The sequence below is a fragment of the Budorcas taxicolor genome, chromosome 13 (assembly GCF_023091745.1).
Source record: "Budorcas taxicolor isolate Tak-1 chromosome 13, Takin1.1, whole genome shotgun sequence".
Taxonomy (NCBI): domain Eukaryota; kingdom Metazoa; phylum Chordata; class Mammalia; order Artiodactyla; family Bovidae; genus Budorcas; species Budorcas taxicolor.
In genome coordinates this window covers 18,238,155-18,258,354 of record NC_068922.1, presented here as the reverse complement: position 1 = coordinate 18,258,354, position 20,200 = coordinate 18,238,155, and the positions used below count along the sequence as shown (strand labels likewise).

The 20,200-nt window shown below is 44.6% G+C and overlaps 1 protein-coding gene across 8 annotated transcripts in view; it reads right to left on the bottom strand.

The window, feature by feature from the left end:
* Nucleotides 1-20,200, bottom strand: part of PARD3 (par-3 family cell polarity regulator) — a 592,324-nt gene that overhangs the window by 499,166 nt on the left and 72,958 nt on the right. For all 8 annotated transcript variants that reach the window (XM_052651068.1, XM_052651061.1, XM_052651065.1 and 5 more), the window contains exon 2: nucleotides 1,505-1,606. In XM_052651068.1, the coding sequence (XP_052507028.1) occupies nucleotides 1,505-1,606 (102 nt within the window). The remainder of the gene's footprint in view (nucleotides 1-1,504; nucleotides 1,607-20,200) is intronic.

Below are 20,200 nucleotides of genomic sequence, written 5' to 3'. Positions count from 1 at the left end.
TGAGCTGCACAATAAAGTGACTATAATTTGAGTCTCGAGAGGGGCCTCTTCATGTGGATTGCAGCAGAAGGACTTGAGAGCCTCTTGCTCCTGGAGCCTCATGACTAGAACTGACACCTGAAGAAACAGCAGCAAATCACATATGGGCAGGAAAGTTCTGTATTTTCAACACAGTGTGCTCCCAGCCCACGGGAGCTGCAGAGGACAAACCCCACTATGGCAGGTGCTAGTGAATCAAATATCCTTGACGTTACACAATACCTGGTACCTGGAAATTTTCCTTTTCCTTAAGATTTCAAGAAAACACATAAGACATCAACCAGTTCTGCACCAGGCACCATGCTAACTGTCAGGAATGCAGGTGTAAAGAAGATGCGGCAGCCCACAGCCCAGGAGGCAAGGGGCCGGTGGTTGGCGTGATCCATCACCTGGGAGGAACAGGAGTGATCGCTGGGAGATTTACCTTCCTTGATCCCATGAGGTAACATCACTGCAGAGCCCACCCTGAGCTGTATCACAAGCCGTGATGAACAGGTGAGGATGCGGCTGCCAGTCCTCCCCATCATCTCACTGCCAGACATGAGGGGCATGGCCACAGCCTGCTCAAGTTAGCACGTCATCCAATCAAGAACCTGCACTACTTCAGTTGTATCATGTGCAATCTCTTGATCAAGCCTATTTTTAAACTCTGGTAGAGTAACACATTATACATATTGCCAGCTGCAGAATTGGTATTGCTTATCTCAGCAAAAACAGATTGTTTGCAGGGAAAGATCAATGGCACTCATTAACTTTCTAATACTTCACACTTGGTTTTTATGTGATTATATTTAAAACTTTAGTAAATGTTGAAATAAAATCATATTAACCAGCTGCCTAAAAGAAAGCGGGAGGTGGCGGGGGAGGATTGAGAGGGGCAGAATCTGAATTCCTGTGCCAGAGCCCAGCATCCTGTCATGCTCCTAACACACCCTGAGTCTTTCCTCTGCCCCCTCCGTCAGTGAGGACAGACAGGAGGTGGGTCCAGGCCATGGCTTCAGCGCTGACAGTGAAGATGGTGTTGCAGTATGACAGAACCCAAAGAGGAGCTACAGAGGAAAGGGTGGCTTCCTGGAAGCCAAGCCCACTGGGAGGACACTGGAACGCAGCCAGGGAATGCCAGCCACTGGGATCAAAACAGAGATGGTGATCATAATGACAGGCCTGAGTTGTCAAGAAAGATGTTACGTTTGGTGAAAATAAGGGGGGAATGGCATGGAAACTTCTTAAAATGTTTCCATTTAAACACTGCAATTTTAAAATTCCCAAAACCTAGTATTGAGTCCCTGGGGTTCAGGAAAGCAAAGATTCATGATACTTACGATAAAATAAGCAAACCAGTATGAGTGGCCCAAATGCTCTTTAAAATAGTGTCTGAAACAGAAAGGAAAGTGCTCCCCTCCACCCACACCCTCCCCAGTCTTCACAAAATGCACCAGAGCCGCTTCCCTGGACTTGAACTCACCCTGTCTTTGTCATCTGCCACATCACAGAGGATGTCGTCGAGATCCAGAATTCCTCCATCTCCGTGTTCTAGTCGATGCACTTGTATCCAGTAGTTTGGATCCTGTATGAGAGTATACAGCAAGTTAGCAAAACCAGGATAAACTCCTGCCGTGAAAAGGAACTGACCTCATCAACAATACGGCACTTGATTGAAAATTCAGGTGGCTCCCTACGTTTGAGTCCATTTAGCTTTTTTATGATGGGGTCACTCATGCATGTACATCCCTTTGGCTCAGACACTGATATACTATTGTGATAGGAGCTGCAGACACCACCACAACTCACGGCACACAAAATAGTAATTCGTCTGAAGTATGCTGAGTTTCCCATGGTCCAATATGAAATACTTCATAATCTCCCCAATCCAATCTATTGAGACATTCTAATAAGCAAGCAACACATACCGCGTGCTTGCTTCAGATAGGCTGAAGAAAAGGAGGCTGTCTGCCTTGGTGGCTCTATGTAATCACTACAAACAGGTCTAAAATATACTGACGCAGAATGTTAAGACCACAAGTGAACAAAGCAAGCTCAGAACAGCGTGTGTGCTTGAGTCTGTTTTATAAAGACAAAATTACATACACTCGTATGTGTGCACAGAAAAATGTCCCCAGATATACACACCAACATTTTAATACTTATCCCTGAGGGGTGGGGCTGGGGAAGAAGGAAGACAAAGGACTTCACTTTAAGTGTTACACACTGCTGCCTGGGTTTGTGTGCACACTTATGCATGTACACATATACACATGCACACACACATACACACACAACATATATGCCACAGAATATAACATCAAACCAAGTTCTAAAATGACGTGAGGAAAAAACATAGCTGTTCTTCAACTTCTACAATCATTCTCATTTGTATATTCAAAGATGAAAATACACTAAACTATAACCTTTGCCATTAGCTACTGAATCATCCATAGCACAGAATTACTAATAAAAAGTTCAATTCACATTAACACTCTATTTTACCAACTTAAACAGTGATGTCAGGTACAGCTCTTTCTGAGAGGAAAGGCTGGGGTGGAGGAGGCACAAGATTAATGACAGTTATTAATAAAAACACAGACTATGGACCCTACCCCATATCTACTGACTCAGACCTTCCAAGGGCAAAGCCAGGGACTCCAAAGCCCTAGGCAATCATTACAATGGAACATGTATTATCAATCCCTGTCACTTGTTAACCAGCACAGAAAACCATTCAGATTCCAGTTCTCAAAGTTATTAAACATGACCATAGAAACCACTACACCAACACTCCACAGTTGCTCTGCATGCACCCTCAGTTATCTGGACTTCTTTAAAAGGAAATTCAGGGAATTCCCTGGAGGTGCAGAGGCTAAGACTCAGCACTTTCAGCCGGGGAACTAAGATGCCACACGGCCAAAACATTTAAAAAGAGAGATTCACTACTGAAATCAACTGTTCATCCAGAACACAGACAGTGAGCTTCTAGAATACACACGCGCGCTCGCACGCGTGCAGACAGACAGACAGACAGACACAGACACACACACACACACACACACACACACACACCCCTCTCTTGGCATCCCCTTCATACATGGGCCTTACTCGGCTAATTCCCTGGTTATATTAATCACGTCACCTAGAGAGTTCTTAGGAAACTCGCTGCTGTTAGTCCAGCCAGGCTCCAGAATTTTTCATTTCTAGATTTGTTCAGCTGTTAAAGAACAAAGTCCTGAAACAAACTGTACTTCTACTCTTCCTTCCCAAGTGGCATTCACTCTGCAAGAGAAATGGGGAAGAATGAATAACCCGGGGGGTGAATAAAGAGAAGGTGGTCCTTTACCATCATATCCAGCCATTTATCACTGATCCACCCTGTCCTCTGCTTCCCCCGAGCAGGATGACCTAACCAGCTTAAATATCCGCTTTCATTTCTGAAACACTTTTATGCACACAAAAAGCAATGTGTGCATGCTCAGTTGTGTCCGATTGCTTGCCAACCCCATGGAGCCCGCCAGGCTCCTCTGTCCATGGAATTTCCCAGGCAAGAATACTGGAATGGGTTGCCATTTCCTGCTCCAACACAGATGCAAACTGACCCCTAAAACGTAACTTATAAAACACGTTCTTAAAGCCTCTTGACCCTCCTCACTCTTTCCACATGAGATCATAATCTACTGCCTTTCTATAACATTTGGAGGTACTCCCTGGAAATAAATTCCCTCCTAAAGATGTCCCAATCTCTTAAACTAATACGGGGGAACCTACCACAGTCCCGCCTTCTTTGCGCCATTTCCTCTCTAGCAGCCTGCACTGTGTCCTGTATAAACGCACCCCTCCCCACTGTGCCCAATGTTTGGAGCCCCATTTACCCGCAGGCTGACCATTTCCATCCCTCAAGACTCCTCAGCCATCCTCTTCCCCAAGAGCTTCTCCTGACTGGAACATCCCAAGAAAGGTTAAAAGTCTATCTCTAGCCTTACTGTTAGAGTTCCTAAAAACCGTTAACAGTATGATGCAAACTAGCACATATCGGATGGATAAACAACAAGGTCCCCTTATATAGCACAATGTACCTGTGATAAACCATAATGGAAAAGAGTATTTTTTAAAAAGAATGTATATATTTGTATGACTGAATCAGTCGTACAGTAGAAATTAACACAACGGTGTAAATCAACTATACTTCAATAAAATTAATTTTTTAAAACCGTAACAGCATGGAAAATAGCACTCAACTCTCAACTCAGAGTCTTCAAAAGTTGTTAATACTGTATTTTTGCAGATGCTAAAATAATTGTATGAAATCTTCTATGGACCCTATTTTGTCCTTGAACTACCACACTTTGATCCCCTTGACAGCAAAATATTTTAAGGGTCTGTCATCTCAGATTCTTCTTCTCATATAGCCCCATGCCAGTCAGGCTTCCTCCCCACCACAAGTGCCAAAACTGTCCATCGAGGTCACCAACAGCCTCCATGCTGCTAGTGAGTTCTCAAGACCCATCTTCCTTGGTCTATCAGCAGAATCTGACACTGCCGGTCACTCCCTCCTCCTTGAAATATTCTCCAGACTTGGCTTATCATCCTTCAACTGCCTGACCAGGGTGTGTCCATTTCTGAGATTCAGTTGTTGATTCCTGACTTCAGAGAAGTCCTGATTCAGCGGTCAGCTATGCCAAGTAGCCACGACAACACCATGTCAAGGCTTTCATCAGGCTGGTACTTATTAATGTCACGCTGAACCATGTGCTGAATGGAAACAACCGCTTGGAGAGAAGACACAAAGTGCGAATCATCAGTAATCCCAACAGAGCAAAGGACACTGAAAAAAAAGTCCTCCCACAAGAGTGTAAAACCAGGATGCTTTTCGCCGCTGAGAAATACATCTCCTTGGAAGAGTTGTCTCTCAGGAGGTGTTAACTGACAGCCTTCATCCACACAATTCTCTCTAAATACCCAGAGGACTGGCAGTATTTCCAAGGAACGGTCAAGTACCCAGGAGAAAAACTTGTTTTCTAAACAAGTTGGCACATACTCGTTGATTCCACTTCACAGTAGTTTTCACTATGAAGTTTGAAATAATTAATAACAGAAATCATTGCTGTTGCTGTCCTGGCTATAGAAACTTATACATACAACTGAACAGAAAGCAGTGATAAGCCACTTTTAAAAATGCCAAAAACATTAATTCTACAATCAGTAGACTTGTCATCAGATAAAAAAACAAACGTGACACATACTCAATTTTTTAAAAAGGTTTCACTTACAGTATGTGCATATAAATAACCAAAGATCTGAACAGTAGCAATAAGGTTACATTATGGTGAACAAAAATCCAGGAATGAGAGACAAGGTTCTCAACAAGCGGCTGGACAGAGGACTACCAAGAAGCAAATGTCCCCCCCAGGCAACACTCCCCAAGATGGATCGGAGCCCAGAGAAGAAACCAGGAGACAAACCCACACACAGAATCACTGCTTCTCACCCAAGACGACTGGGAAAAGATGGAGGGGATAGTTCTGTGATCAGGTAGAAAGAAAGCAGAGATTTGATAAGATGCAAACTGCGAAGAATTCTGATGCGCACTCTATCCCAGGACACAGGAAGAGAGACAGAGGAGGGAAAGTCATAATGAAAGAATGATTCCTACCCAGACTTCAAGAAATCTCTCACCACTCCACAAAGCATCACCACACTGTTCAGTTCAGTTCAGTTGCTCAGTCGTGTCCAACTCTTTGCAACCCCATGGACTGCAGCACGCCAGGCCTCCCTGTCCATCACCAACTCCCAGAGTCCACCCAAACCCATGTCCATCAAGTCGGTGATGCCACCCAATCTTCTTATCCTCTGTCATCCCCTTTTCTTCCTGCCTTCAATCTTTGCCAGCATCAGGGTCTTGTCCAATGAGCCAGTTCTTTGCATCGGGTGGCCAAAGTATTGGAGTTTCAGCTTCAGCATCAGTCCTTCCAATGAATATTCAGGACTGATTTCCTTTAGGATAGACTAGTTGGATCTCCTTGAAGTCCAAGGGACTCTTAAGACACCACACCATACAACAAGGTAATGAGCTTTTTCAAGTGGTGACACACAAGTGGTACATATTTTATGCCCAAGTGAGTTTCAAGAAAAGCATCTGCAAATAGAAACGGTACCCTACTCTTGCCTCAATCATGGTGTATAGTAATGGTCTATACCCTGTCAAATCTTCAAAGGAGAATAGACTTGTGTAACTAGGAAATTCACATTGATCCCAAAAAAACTGAGTATAAGCACTAACAATCAAGACCTATTGTGAAAAATTAAAATTTATCAGATAAGAAAAAAAAACACAAATAGTTAAAAACAGACAGACCATGGGTCATAAGAAAATGAAACATAAAAATGATTTGTGAGGGTTAAAGAAGGAAAGGAAACATGTACACCTACGGGTGACTCATGTTGATGTATGGCAGAGGCTTCACAATACTGTGAAGCAATTTTCCTCCACTTAAAAATAAGTAAGTTAAAAAAATGCTTTGTGAGTTCTGAAGAGAAAAAGATTACGTTCAGTGAGAACATTTGAGAAAGGTTGGTGATGAGGTTTTAAGAGACTCAGATCCCAGAAGAGGGTGGGATGGAATGAAGAAAGGAAGGAACTTCCAGAAAGTAAAATACAAGTCACCACCAAAGGGAAAAGGAATCAGAAATCAGAATGGGTTGGACCTTTTTAAGAGCAACACCAAAATCTATATGATAACAGCACACTGACTTCAAAACTTCTAAGAGAAATGTTTTACAACATAGAATTCTGGACCTCACCGACCAACTATCAGTGAAGCATGAGCGCCGGTAGAATACAACACTTTCAGAAATGAAGTGTCGCCAAGAAGTTCCCCTCTCTCTTTCTCAGATGGGTACTAGAAGATGTGTGCCAACAGAGACCTAACCACGAATGAGGACACCGTGGCGCGTGAAGCCGGGACAGACCTGTGAGAGGACGCACTGGATGCTTACCAGGGGTGGGAAGGGCAGGTCATGGTGGGAGCTGTCGTCAGACGAGGCCGGGAGAGGACCCCATGCACCTCAACACAATGAGACGCTACTTAACAGCTGGCCAAGCGGGGATGGAATTAGCTGCAAGTTCACAGAAGACCAACCAAAGGAGGGTAGGGGGTGGGGGTGAATTGTTCATTCCAGAGAAAACATACAAGTTGTCTAAGAATAAGCAATAAAGGTATCTTACATGGTTCAGCTCTGAGCAGTTTTAAAAGAAAATAATGTGACATCAAACATCACATTTGTGTGTGTGTGTGTGTGAGAGAGAGAGAGAGAAAGAGACAGAAATCCAAGAAGTGGTTGCAAGAGAGGGAGGCAAAGCACACACAGGGCAGTGGAACAGGGTTCAATCTTCCACACTGAGTCAAAAGACAGACAAAAAGAAGTAATATAACTGTTCACACGGAAATATGGAGGAGAATGTGGAATAGACCAGGCACAAAGTTGGAAAAGACAAACTCTCTAGGAGACGCTGCTCTTTTTCATGAGAATCCTGGTAGAACCACTTGACTCTGCACAACTATAATGTCCAGAAACCAAAAGACAAGAAATTGTTGGAAAATAAAATAATGGGCATGGTGGCACAGGGCTTCAAGGTTAGCATTTGTTCATCCTGTGAGCCAAGGAAAGTTATAATGCAGAGACAAATGAAGTCACTGGTAATGACATCACAAATAGAAAGCATATTCTCTTTTAAGTCAGTAGAAGAGCAATATAAAGTCAGTAGGATTGATGCCTCATGCTAGATTATCTTGGTAAGTATCTTTCCAATCTATTTAAACCAAAAGCAAGAAACTTTAAGTATGCTGTTAAGTTCTTTTTTTTTTTTTAATGAACATTGGTAGTTCAAGATAGACATGATATAGTCCCCCCTCAGTATGGGGTTCCAAGACTTATGGGGACATCAAAATCCAGATGCTCAATCCCTGGTACAAAATGATGTAGTATTTGTATATGACCTACCACCTCCTCCTGTGTACTTTAGATGATGTATACTACCTAAAACAATGCAAGAACTGTGTAAAGAGTCATCTGTGTGGATGGCAAATTCAAGTTATGCTTTGGGAATTTTCTGGGATTTTAAAAAATATTTTCAATTGAAATCTATAGATCAATTGATCAATCTCTGCTGCCCCCCTTTTCCACCCCAAACCACACCCAACACTCATGACACCACCTCACCACCACAACACAACAGAGCAAACCACAAACCTGCTGCCTCCCTTGAAGGGTGGATGGCTGCATTTAACATGTCGATCAAAAAAGAAGAAGGCAGCCTGAAACCAAAGGTGAATTCCAACCCCAAGGAAATAACTGTCTGGCATTCTGCTTTATTAGAATCAGCACATGATCACTCTACTGTCGCACATTAGCCCAGTAGTATGTGAAATCAGCCCATGATCGATGTCTGTACCTGTGACATTACTTTCACAACAGCAAAGATATCACCCGAGCCACAGATGCTCCCCAATTCCTGCTCCTCTCCATAGAAATCATCTAACAGAGATCACAGAGTTGGCTTGGGACAGAACCAAGGCAAGAATGAGAATGTGGTAACCCTGAGTTCTATTTGCATTACATTCACGCGCACTATCTAATGTGATGGGAGGGTTTATAAGCCCTATTTTCAGATGAGAAAATTTAAGACTCAGAGAGCATAAACTGCTGCCAAGAAGTCACAACTAATAAATGCTGTCAGCCAAGACGGCCCCAGGTCTGCCGATGATTCCTAGCCCTTTCTAAGACCCATACGGGTGGTTTCCAACAGCAGCATCACAGTTGTTTGTCTTCCTACAGCCCCTCCTCCCAATCTCTTCCCAATAGCATCACTTTTTAATGTTTTGCACAGTGCGTAGGTCCATAAAATATTTATTTTAATAAAAAAGTTTTGATTGTTTAAAAATATCAAGTTTGAAAACCCACTCACCTAAGTATTATATTACAGTTTGAACCTCATCCTAGTTGAAGCAGTGGTTCTCTAAGTAGGATTCCATCCCAGATCAGCACCCCTTGACTACTAGTCAGAAGTTCCAAACCTCAGCTCTACTGAATCAGAACTTCTCAAGGCTGAAATGCTTTGTATTTCTTCTAGGTACTATTATTACTATGTTTTAGCTCATAAACTCATGGGCTAATGCCCCCATGAACACTTCTTTTCTTTCCCATGCCATGTGGCATGCAGGATCTGAGTCCCCGTGCCCCCTGCAGTGGAAGCACGGTGTCCTACTCACTGGGCCGCCAGGGAAGTCCCAGGAACATTTCTTAAATGAAACAGATGTTTGTTACTACATCTTACAAAACATCACCATGAATACATACATAGATATTTCACAATCACATAGAAGGCTATATATGTATTCACAGTCAGTGTCGGAAACAAACTCTTTCTCAGATCATTTCACCTCAAAGCTCTCCCGACATGCAATCATCAACCTCTCTCACTGCACGTGATTTTGGGAGCTGTCTGAGTTCCCCAGGGAGCTTGTTTTGATTACTTGCCAGGAAATTTTAATGCGATGAATAAAAGGATATTCATTTGGGAATAACTGACAACTAAACAATATTTTTATCAAGTCCTATTTTAATTCTAATTTATGAAGCTTTTATCCCTTATCTTGCCCATAAAATCAACATTTTGTCTTCATTCCTACTGGCAGTACCATCCTCCTCTGACTTAACCTAATCAAGCCATAAACCTCACCTTCCCACAGGAAATACAGGGGACAGAAAATCAGGTCAAATGACACCACAAAGAAACAACCAGACAAGTCCAGAAGATGAGACCTTAGTAACACAACTGCACTGATTTCTTTTTTTGAAATGCACATTATCTAGTATCTAGATGCAATGTATGATACTGAAGTGGATCCTACGTCTGGAGAGAAATTTTATTTAAAAAAAAAAAAAAGCTGGGACAATTGAAGAATCTGTCTTATCATGACAGAATTAATTAACGGAAAATTTCCTCGAAGTGATCAGTATGTGACCCAGAAATTTAAAATGTTTGTCTACAAATGGTCAAGATGTATATAGAAAATCAGATGTTTTAATAAATAGTACTACAAAATAGGAAACCAGCTACACACCCAACAATTAGAAATTGAGGACATATAATCCATGAAACACTGCACAGCAATTTAAATGCTGTGCACAGAACACCATGAAAGGTAGCATCTCATCTTTAGTCTGAAGTAGAATCTGCAGCCATAGACAATGGGAAAGAACTGCTAAACTCAATTGGCCACCCTTCTGATTTTCCATAAGAAACATATATGTATAATTTTATAATTTTATCACCTTAAGTAACAAGTGAACACATCCCTTCCTTTCCCCTTCCTTCTTCTCTTGTTCTCAATAATGGAATCACCTTCTAACTCATCTCACTGCTTCCAGGCTCCTCTCTTAATCCTCTCTACATCCTGAGACTGCATTCATCTTCACAAAACACCTATTTCATCGTGTCCCTGCCCTGGGATGAGTCACTTCCAGTGACTCACTACATCCTAAACACTAAAACCCAACGTCCTCGGCCAAGCACTCAACACTCTCCAAGCCTGCTTTTCCGGACTCTCTGTGGATCCTAGCCTAGGCACCCAGAGCCAAGCCCGAGACAGAGCAGGTGCTCAGTAAACACTGGTACCTTCCCCTCCACACAGCTGAGAGCATTCACCCCACGATTCCAGTGACCCAGGCTGTCCTTCCCTCTCCCACAGAGATCACAACCACCTCCCCTGTGAAATGCCCTCTGACCCCAAGGTGTTCATCCAGACCACAGAGGTGTCACATGATAGCCTGTTTCCTTGCACACACATGGTGATCTTTTTTATCTCTAGATAAGTTCCCCAAATGCAGGGATCATCTTCTGCTCTTTAGCACAAAACAATGAACAAAACACCATGCTGTTGCACAAATAATGTATAAAATACGTATAATAAATAACCCAATTGGACAAAAAAGAAATTTCAACAAGACTTTCTCGGAAAACTAGAATCCACAAAGAGGCTTATGCTCCCCTAACCACCAAAAGAAGCCCCATGGACACAGGCGCCTGTTGGGATCAACGCTCCCTTCATCCTGTATCCTCTGACTTCAGAGCTCGCTCAAGAACCTCAGTGTGACTATCCTGGCTGACACTCCAGATGGCCTGAGCTGTGGGGAAAGAAGCCTCCCAGGTACTCTATCCTTCCAATGTAAAGGAACCCAATTTCCTGCAGAAACACCTTCCTGCTCACGCGCAGAGCTGCATCCCCAGCACCGCTGGCCTGGAGGACCGGGCAGAAGTTGAGTTTATGCTGGTCACACCTGCTTACAACTTAGGAAAAGGAGAGCCAGACAACAGCTTACTGGAGCCAGCCACGTTCTCCCCGATTACGTCCCAGGGAGGGTCAGGATGCCCAGGGCAGACGGTGGGAAGTACTGTCACCTGATGGGCCAGAGGCACCGGGAAAGGGTGTGAGACAGTAAATGAGGCTGAGACCCGAAAAACAACATGGACCTACAGGAGTGTCCTCCCCAACTCCAAGCCTCTCCTTCCAGGCCTGGGGACCACCAGAGAGCTGAAGGTGGGCACCGACACCAGGCCTCCCTGGGCCTCCCTAACCTTCCCGACTCCACAAGGGGCCAGCCATGGGGCCACTCATGCACAGCAATGGTTTTCAGGACATTCATTCGAGGTAAATGCTTCCAGCTCCATGTGCAGGTGTGAGGCCAGGGGAGCAGGAAACCCAACCTGTCTGAGATCATGGAAGAGAAAGGGCATTTCAGCTCAGATGTCACTCTGACTTCTCAGTGACTGCTCTGCTCTTTTGGACGCACTGCTTCTTGCACAAGGATCAAACGGATTTGTTAGGAGGACACACGAGGAAGGGAAAATCTGATCAGGATAGAGTCTTGTCTTTTCTTTCTTTCATTCTTTTTCTTTTTCACTTAGAATGGGAAAAAATAACAATAATGAAAAATATGTAACCCAAGTCTACACGTATATAGACTAGACTATCTTCAGTTTAAGGAAGTAATGTCTTACCCCCAGTGTCACCTATAAAGACATATAGATTTAAGAAGCATGTCGGCACCTGGAAGTGCTGGATTCCAAGCTGCAGGGAAAAAAGCAAAAAACCCGTAACCATTAAAGGGCTTCCCAGGTGGCGCTAGTGGTAAAGAATCTGCCTGCCAATGCAAGAGACATAAGAGACCCCTGGGTGGGGAAGATCCCCTGGAGGACAGCGCAACCCACTCCAGTATTCTTGCCTGGAGAATCCTATGGACAGAGGAGCCTGTCAGGCTACAGCCCATAAGGTTGCAAAGAGTCGGACACAACTGAAGCAACTTAGCACACACATACAACCATTAAAACCAGGCCTCAGACCCCTCAGGGCAGAGACCCATCCTGGGGCACCAGCAGCCCACAGCACCTGTACACATCAGACAACAACTGAGATCTTCTAAAGTGAACTAAGATGCTGAATGTTTTTCTACTGTTTATAAAGAAATAACCAACCTAAGAGATCCTCAAGGTTCTCACCCAGCTTCACAAAAGAAAAACCTCCCCTCTCCTATTTACTCTCCAACCAGCCAACAAGAGAGGCTGACTCAGACAAAAAGGAATTTCTCCGACAGAAAGAAAGCCTCCCTGAAACATGATAAACTCTAATAGTGCAGAATTCTAAAACAAACCAACCAAATTTGACCCCAAAGCAGCTCTCGACTCCCCCATCCTATGACTTAATCCAAAAACCACCTCCCAGTTTTTCTTTAAAGATGTTATCTCAAGTTGCTTAAAAATCCACAATTAATTCCTTACATCTGGCAGTACCCAACTGGACTGAATCAGAAGAATGACTCGTGAACTAACAGAGGAGACTGTGAGGAAACGGTGGGTTTTGATAGATAGATAACTTGCACCTACCTGGGGTCTCCTTTTTAGAAGCCTGGGCACACAGCCATCCAGCCGCACTCTGTGGCCCCTACACTCAAACTCAGCATAGCCCCCGCTGCGCAGGGTCTGGCGAGGAAGGCCACAGCACCACCACATCACAGGGGTGGCCCCAAGGTGGGGGACAGCAGATGCTGGTGCTCAGAACGTGGCTCCAACTGCAGGCACTCGGGAGGTGGAAAGGCCTGTCCCAGTGTTTCCTGGGACCGCTGATGCCAGAGGTGGAGCACCCTCCTCCTCCCAGGACACTCCCAGCATGGGTCCAGGGCGGGAGCTATGATGGTATCTTCAAAAGATGTGCCAGAGACCAGAGTCCTCTCCGAGTCTCATTACCTCGGACATATGTGCAGGCGAGGAACCTGCATCAGCTTTTAGGATGATTTTCAGCAAAGAGAGCGACAGACCGACAAAGCACACAGTCACCACGAACACCGAGACCTGGGCCAGTGAATGCACGGGGTCTCCTTGTCACTCGGACTTGCTATAGCTCGCTGGGCCCCTCCTGGAAACCCCGGGGAAAGCTCACCCAAATGTCAGTGCCTGCTAACATCTACCCTGCACAGCAGCAGCCTCCAGTCTCATTTTGTCTCCTGCCCTGTCTCTCCACAGCACTCACAACAGTGTCTGGAAGATGTGCATGTTTACAGTATCACCCCAATCAAGCCTCAGGACCTGATTCACACACTCAAGGAGCATCTACCCGATGGCAGGCACTGAACAGACACAGGGTTACAGCAGCAAATGGTCCCTGGTCCCAAGTCACTTAAACACAGCCCCACACCCCAAAACTCATCGGTGTTACTGGTGACCCAATACCAAAGGTCAATTTGTATTCCTTTGCTAACTCATCGGTTTCCAAGTGTGTTCGCACTTAAAATTTTTCCTTGAAAATCCCTAGTGTGACTCACAAACTTATCTGGCTTTATCTGGTCAATTTCAAATTGATTTGAAATGGGGGAATTTGAAAGAAAGGGCTTCAAGATACCTTATGAAATATGTGAGCAGATTATAGAGGTTAATGCCATATCGTTTCTTAATCCCTTAGATACACAGTTAGTTTGCTGTCCTTGTAAAGTTTTCCTTTATGAGGCATTTGAAATTTAGTTAACTGTGCCTTCAATGTATTACTTCTAAGAAAATATAGTGCACAGTGTTCCCAAAGAAACAAAACAAAATGCTAAGCTGTGCAATTGAAGCACTAAAACAGGAAATATAGCAGGCACAGACCCAACATATTCTGCATCATACCTAAAGTCTCCGATAAAAATCCTGCATGGATGCAAAGAAACAAATTAGCTGTTTGGGAACTCAGGCAAAACCTAATTATACAACTAGTAATTAAAGCATGAAATGGACTACCTCAAACAACAGTAAGACATGTCACTATAAACTTATCAGGCAGGGTGGGAAGACAGCAAAACAGAAGCAAAGCTGGTTTGTGAAGCACTGAAAATGCACAGATACAGTGGACTGGGCAGAAAGGCAGAGCTTTAATGACACAGGCATGTAGCCCGTCTACCAAGAGCAACAACGAGAAGGCAGTGGACTCAGTGGCCCAACGATGCAGTCATTTCCCACCTGCAGACACTCGAGGCTGTGTGTGTAGCAATGAAGGAGGTAAGTTGTCACTGAGGGTCACACATTGCTCAAGCAGACACAAAAACTGAACACACTCCAAATAGCTCTCCTTTTCAAAGTGGAAGGAAGATAAGCATTTTCACAACCACCATAATCTGATCTTGAAAGCAACTCATCATACAAAATTAAAACTACCTAACCTCCCCTAACTACAACATCCTCTGCTGAGCACGTGTTTACAGACATATGTCTTGGCAGTAGCAGAGTTCTGAGCTGTCGATCCATCCACCTTTCCAAACACAGGGAGCCTCCTGATGGCAGCAGAACCACGCTCTGCACCATCCAGAGTAGGAAGCAGGAAGCAAGGCCACGGGCCCATCCAAGTTAAAGACTCCTGCCAGCAGGAACAGTCGAGGATAGGGAAGAGCATCCCTTCAGCGACTCCTAATGACTGAAAACACTGTGCTCTCATTACCCAGTTTAACAGCTGCAGGTGACAGGCCGGCATCTGACACACCACCAGCCAATGAAAACCTTAACACTCAGTCTCAAAGTTGAGCTTGTGTTTTAGGATAAAGGGGTCCAGCCAGGTCTATGGAGGCCCGTGCCCTTCAAGACTTCAAATCAACTTTGGGAGGCAAACCACAGGTGTGTGGAAAGTTCACTAACAATTCCTAGGTATCAAAATTAAATGCCAATCAAGTGGTACAGGAATTACAAAAACAAATAAAGACAAAGAACACTTCACAAAGGAATTATGCCCCCTCAAGTGGGGGACATCTTCAGACAAAGGTGAGGAGGCCAAGATGTACATGGCATGTTTGGACAGTGGGGAATAAAGCCCAGACATCACACACACACACCCCCTCAGCACCTGTCTTGTACCCGACTCCTCTCTTCACAGGACCGGGATGTGGAGAGCTGAGCCGCACACACAGGAACTCTGGGGGCCAGGCTGCAGGAGAGGCTCTCTAAACCTGAGTGGGAATCACTGACACTCAAGCCCCCAACCCAAACATCATCTCCAGCTTCCTCAAGCATTTTGAAAGACCCCAAATCACACTGGTTAAAATTCCAAAACTAAGGACTGTGGGATTATCTTGGGTTACAGTCTCCAACCCCTCATCTCTCCTCTTTTAAAAATGAAATCCTATATGGGCTTAACAGTAAAAGTCCTTCAGACACCCCCTCTCAGCCCTGCAACAGCACTTCCTGTTTATCAACAGACTAAAGTGAAAAGCAGGTCAACAAAACTCCACAAGGAAAACAGAAAACCCGTCTGACATGTGCTATGTGAGCCAGAGAAGCACTCCCACCTTTCAGTCACCAGCCCCACATACCGGCGGCATCAGGCGTGTCCAGCCCAGCCCTCTGACCACCTCCCAACACCAAGACAGGGCTGTGTTCACATCACAGCAGAGCCTGGACCAGCACACAGGAGACTGAAGCAGCATAACATCAACATATCCAAGCATCTGAACACCAGAGCCCATTCTTAACTAAAAATCTCCAATCAACAAACAAGAGGCAAACTCCATTTGGACCAGGTGAGTGTTTGTTTTGACACAAAGTGTCTCTGGGGCCCATCTCACAGTCACATGACATCCCTGCAAAAACCTGTCTCCATTCTGAATAGAACCGCACACCAGGGTACTGGCACCAAAATTTCAGTTTATGGTGTAAGATATATGGGAAACCATTGCTCCCACAGGTAAATATAAATCAAGCGTAGACTACTGACACTCGTTTTTCTTTTTTTCCCCTTACTTTTTGGGAAAAAAAAAAAAAGTGCCTTGGAATTGATGCCATTTTGTACCTTGTCAAGAATTCTTCTCAATGCACCTAAAATAATACCTATATATACACATATAAATGCCACTAGAGTCCTAAAATTGCGCCCACTTATTTAGGAAAGCAAAATCCATCATAATTTAAATAAGATAATATGCCTTTAAGGACTGTCACTGTCATTTAATGAGAAGTCACAATGTTATGAACTGAGAAAGAACTTTTCAGACTGATTTCAGGGCACTTGACACAGTTTTGAACCCCATCACAGCAGAAGGGCAATGGAAGTACCTTGAGAAGGGCAATGCATTAACTCTGAATCTACAGCAAATATTCAAGCCCCCTTGACAAAGCTTATGCAAAGTAATACAATACTGAACCAAACTTGACTAGGTTACATGTAAATCCTAAGCAAGGTTCACTCTTCACAAAGACCAGTGACAACCAAATGAAATCAATTCCAGGACTGAGGAGGCTGCGTTCTAAAAATAACAGAATTCTAACCTTCAAATTAGGTTTCTTTCTATCCATGCTGTTTTTGAAAACAGTCAAACAACTGTGGAAAGAATACAGTGTAAATTAAACCATATGAAAAGAAGGAAAGTGATGGAGGCTAATGCTGCAGGGATGTTTGACTGGCACCTGGGTTTAGCAAGACAGCAAGCAGGAGGACACGGAAGAACTGACCCCTTTTCTCCAAAGACAGGGTGAGCATGCTGAGTTGGATGAGGCAGGGCAGGATTGGGGCTGAGAGGTGGTGGGAGGGGGGGTCCACCTCCCTGGGAGTGTCCAGTGTGCACAAGGGATGAGCAAGTGACCAGGGAACTCAATCCCCACAAGGTCAACAGGACAGCAAGGCACTGAGGTTCCACTGCTCAAGCCACGGAGGCTGCCGGAGCATCATCTCCTGGAGCTGTGAGAAGCCACGCTTTCACCATCAGGACAAAACTGAAGAAGAATGTGAGAGATCTAACAAGTAGGTGGATTCAGTAACTGATGGAAGATACAAACAAAGCATTAAATATTACTTCCAATCTGCGTTAGATGAAAAAAAAAATGTGTACTGGGGTTATACCAATACCTTTAATGAAGCATATATTAAATTGCAATCATATAAGCTGTAACACTAGAAAACCACTGGCTTTGTTATTTTCTAAATAGTAATAAGTAAGATTTCACCCACCACCACCCTTCCTTTCACCCTTGCACTTCCACAGAAAGTCACCTACAGAGAAAACAAGTTATAGTTTATCAACTGCATGTTTTAAGAATAAATTGGTTCAGTGCAAGGGAGCCCTGCCAACCACAATCACAAGAAGCATCCATGGAGACATCTTGACTGACAGGGGCAGAGGGAAAGACCTGGCTGCTGCATCTCCAGTGTGGGCAGGGCCACTCACATTTCCTCCGCATGTCAGGACACGTGCTCAAGGCCTCCATCTCAAAAACTTTTAATTTCAAATTGTTTGCTTCTGCATCTGGCATATCGCAGAGCTTGTTTAAAACCCCCTTCCAAAATAGAATCGCCTTTACAAAGCACAGCCAAGAGCAGGGTGTTCTTAGTTCACTGGTCTTGTTTGCCAAATACATATATTGACTTGAAGGGCAGAGGCTGCCCTTGATTCACATGTTCTCAATAAAACCATAAGAGGAAAAGTAGTCAGTGACAGCTGAAACACACACACAGTGGCAGCAGCAAAGTCATCATGCCTATTATGGCTTTCTGGAGTTTTTTCCCCCTTAAACAAACACAGTGCCTTACTAACTCCCCAGATTTTCTCTGTCAGAGATCATCTTTCAGCTTCTTTCAAATCACTGTGTAATTCTAGCAATCTTTTGAAAAACAAAATGTACTAAGTAGCAATCAGATCAGAGTAATTAATCTTGGCTTTATTATGTCAAGAAAACTTTGAAACTTCTCACTTTCGCTAGTTCGATGCTTTGGAGGTAGAGGGGAAAACCCAATTACCTCATAAATTTTGCATTATCCTGGTACGTTGTGTTTTAAAATACACTCAAGTATTGACCACAGTGATGCAGCAGAGGCACTGAAAGCGCCCGCTGTCCTGGGCTCGGCAACTCCACAGGGAGGCAGGACGGGGATGGGAGGCAGGACCGGGATGGGGAGGCAGGACGGGGATGGGGATGTAGGACCGGGGTGGGGAGGCAGGACGGGGATGGGGAGGCAGGACCAGGATGGGGATACAGGACCAGGATGGGGAGGCAGGACGCGGATGGGGAGGCAGGAATGGGATGGGGAGGCAGGACAGAGATGGGAAAGAAGGACCAGGATGGGGAGGCAGGAATGGGATGGGGAGGCAGGACAGAGATGGGAAAGAAGGACCGGGATGGGGAGGCAGGAATGGGATGGGGAGGCAGGACGGGGATGGGGATACAGGACCAGGATGGGGAGGCAGGACGCAGATGGGGAGGCAGGACCAGGATGGGGATACAGGACCAGGATGGGGAGGCAGGATGGGGATGGGGAGGCAGGACAGAGATAGGAAAGAAGGACCGGGATGGGGAGGCAGGAATGGGATGGGGAGGCAGGACGGGGATGGGGATGCAGGACCAGGATGGGGAGGCAGGATGGGGATGGGGAGGCAGGACCAGGATGGGGAGGCAGGACCGGGATGGGGAGGCAGGATGGGGATGGGGAGGCAGGACAGAGATAGGAAAGAAGGACCGGGATGGGGAGGCAGGACCAGAAAGGGGCTGCTTCGTCCCTCCTCAGGGGCTGCCTTACACTCTAGGCCCGAGGGCAGAGAGATGCTGCTGCTGGGAGTGGGTGCTAAAGTGCCTTTGACTCTCAAGTCCCACATTCCTTCTATCACTTAGAGGATGCTGGCTTTGTGACTACTACTAAAACCCAGAGCCACCAGCAGAGTGCACTCTGTTAGCAGAGGTTCCTTTCCTGTGCAGAGGGAAACAGTTCTTCACCCCAATCAAGGCAAAATGCATTCTTAACTGATACTTCATGTTTAGCATGGGAGCAATTTAATAAGAAATTAGAATAAATTCGTGTTCATGAGAAAATAAACAGGCAATTTGAAGATGCTACAAAATAAATCCTATACTATTTAAAACATTTTTCTACATAAAACACTTTTTAAGGGTGGGGGAAACCCAGAGCAGTGCATCCAGAAGCTGCATTGTGGTCTATGGCTTTCACCATGGAATTAAAATGTCCTTCCAAATCATGCCCACATTGAAAGACTTGTACGACCATCCACTGTCTCATGACGGTAGAGAAAAAGCTCTTTATTTCCCTTCAGTTCCCTACATTTTTTTTAAAAAAGCTCATACATTTCTATATGTTAGTAAAATGTTTCTAAATTTATTAGTACTTTTCTAAAATTTCTTGTAAAAATTAAATTATATGTAATAAACCTCTCTGTTCCTAATCTCAATAAACTATTTAAATAACTTGATTACTGGGACTTCCCTGGTGGTCCAGTGGCTAAGACTCCAGCTTCCCAATGCAGGGGGCCCAGGTTTGATTTCTGTCCAGGGAACTAGATCCCATATGCTGCAACTAAAAAAAGATCTCGTGTGCCACAACTAAGACCGGGTACAGCTGAATCAATAAATATTTGTTGAGAAACATTTAAAAAATAAAAATTATAATTACAGTAAACATAGCACTGAAAGCCACAGGAAATGCTAGGGTGAATATATATATATATTCATAAGAATGTATATGCACACACATGGTGCAGAACAACTCCGGGATAAGCCCACGCTGCAGCAGGTGTTTCCAGAACTCTTGCACATCACAGAGAGTTCTGGCCTCCATGGTCTAAGACATGCTGTGGAGCAAGTGCACAAGCAGTAGAA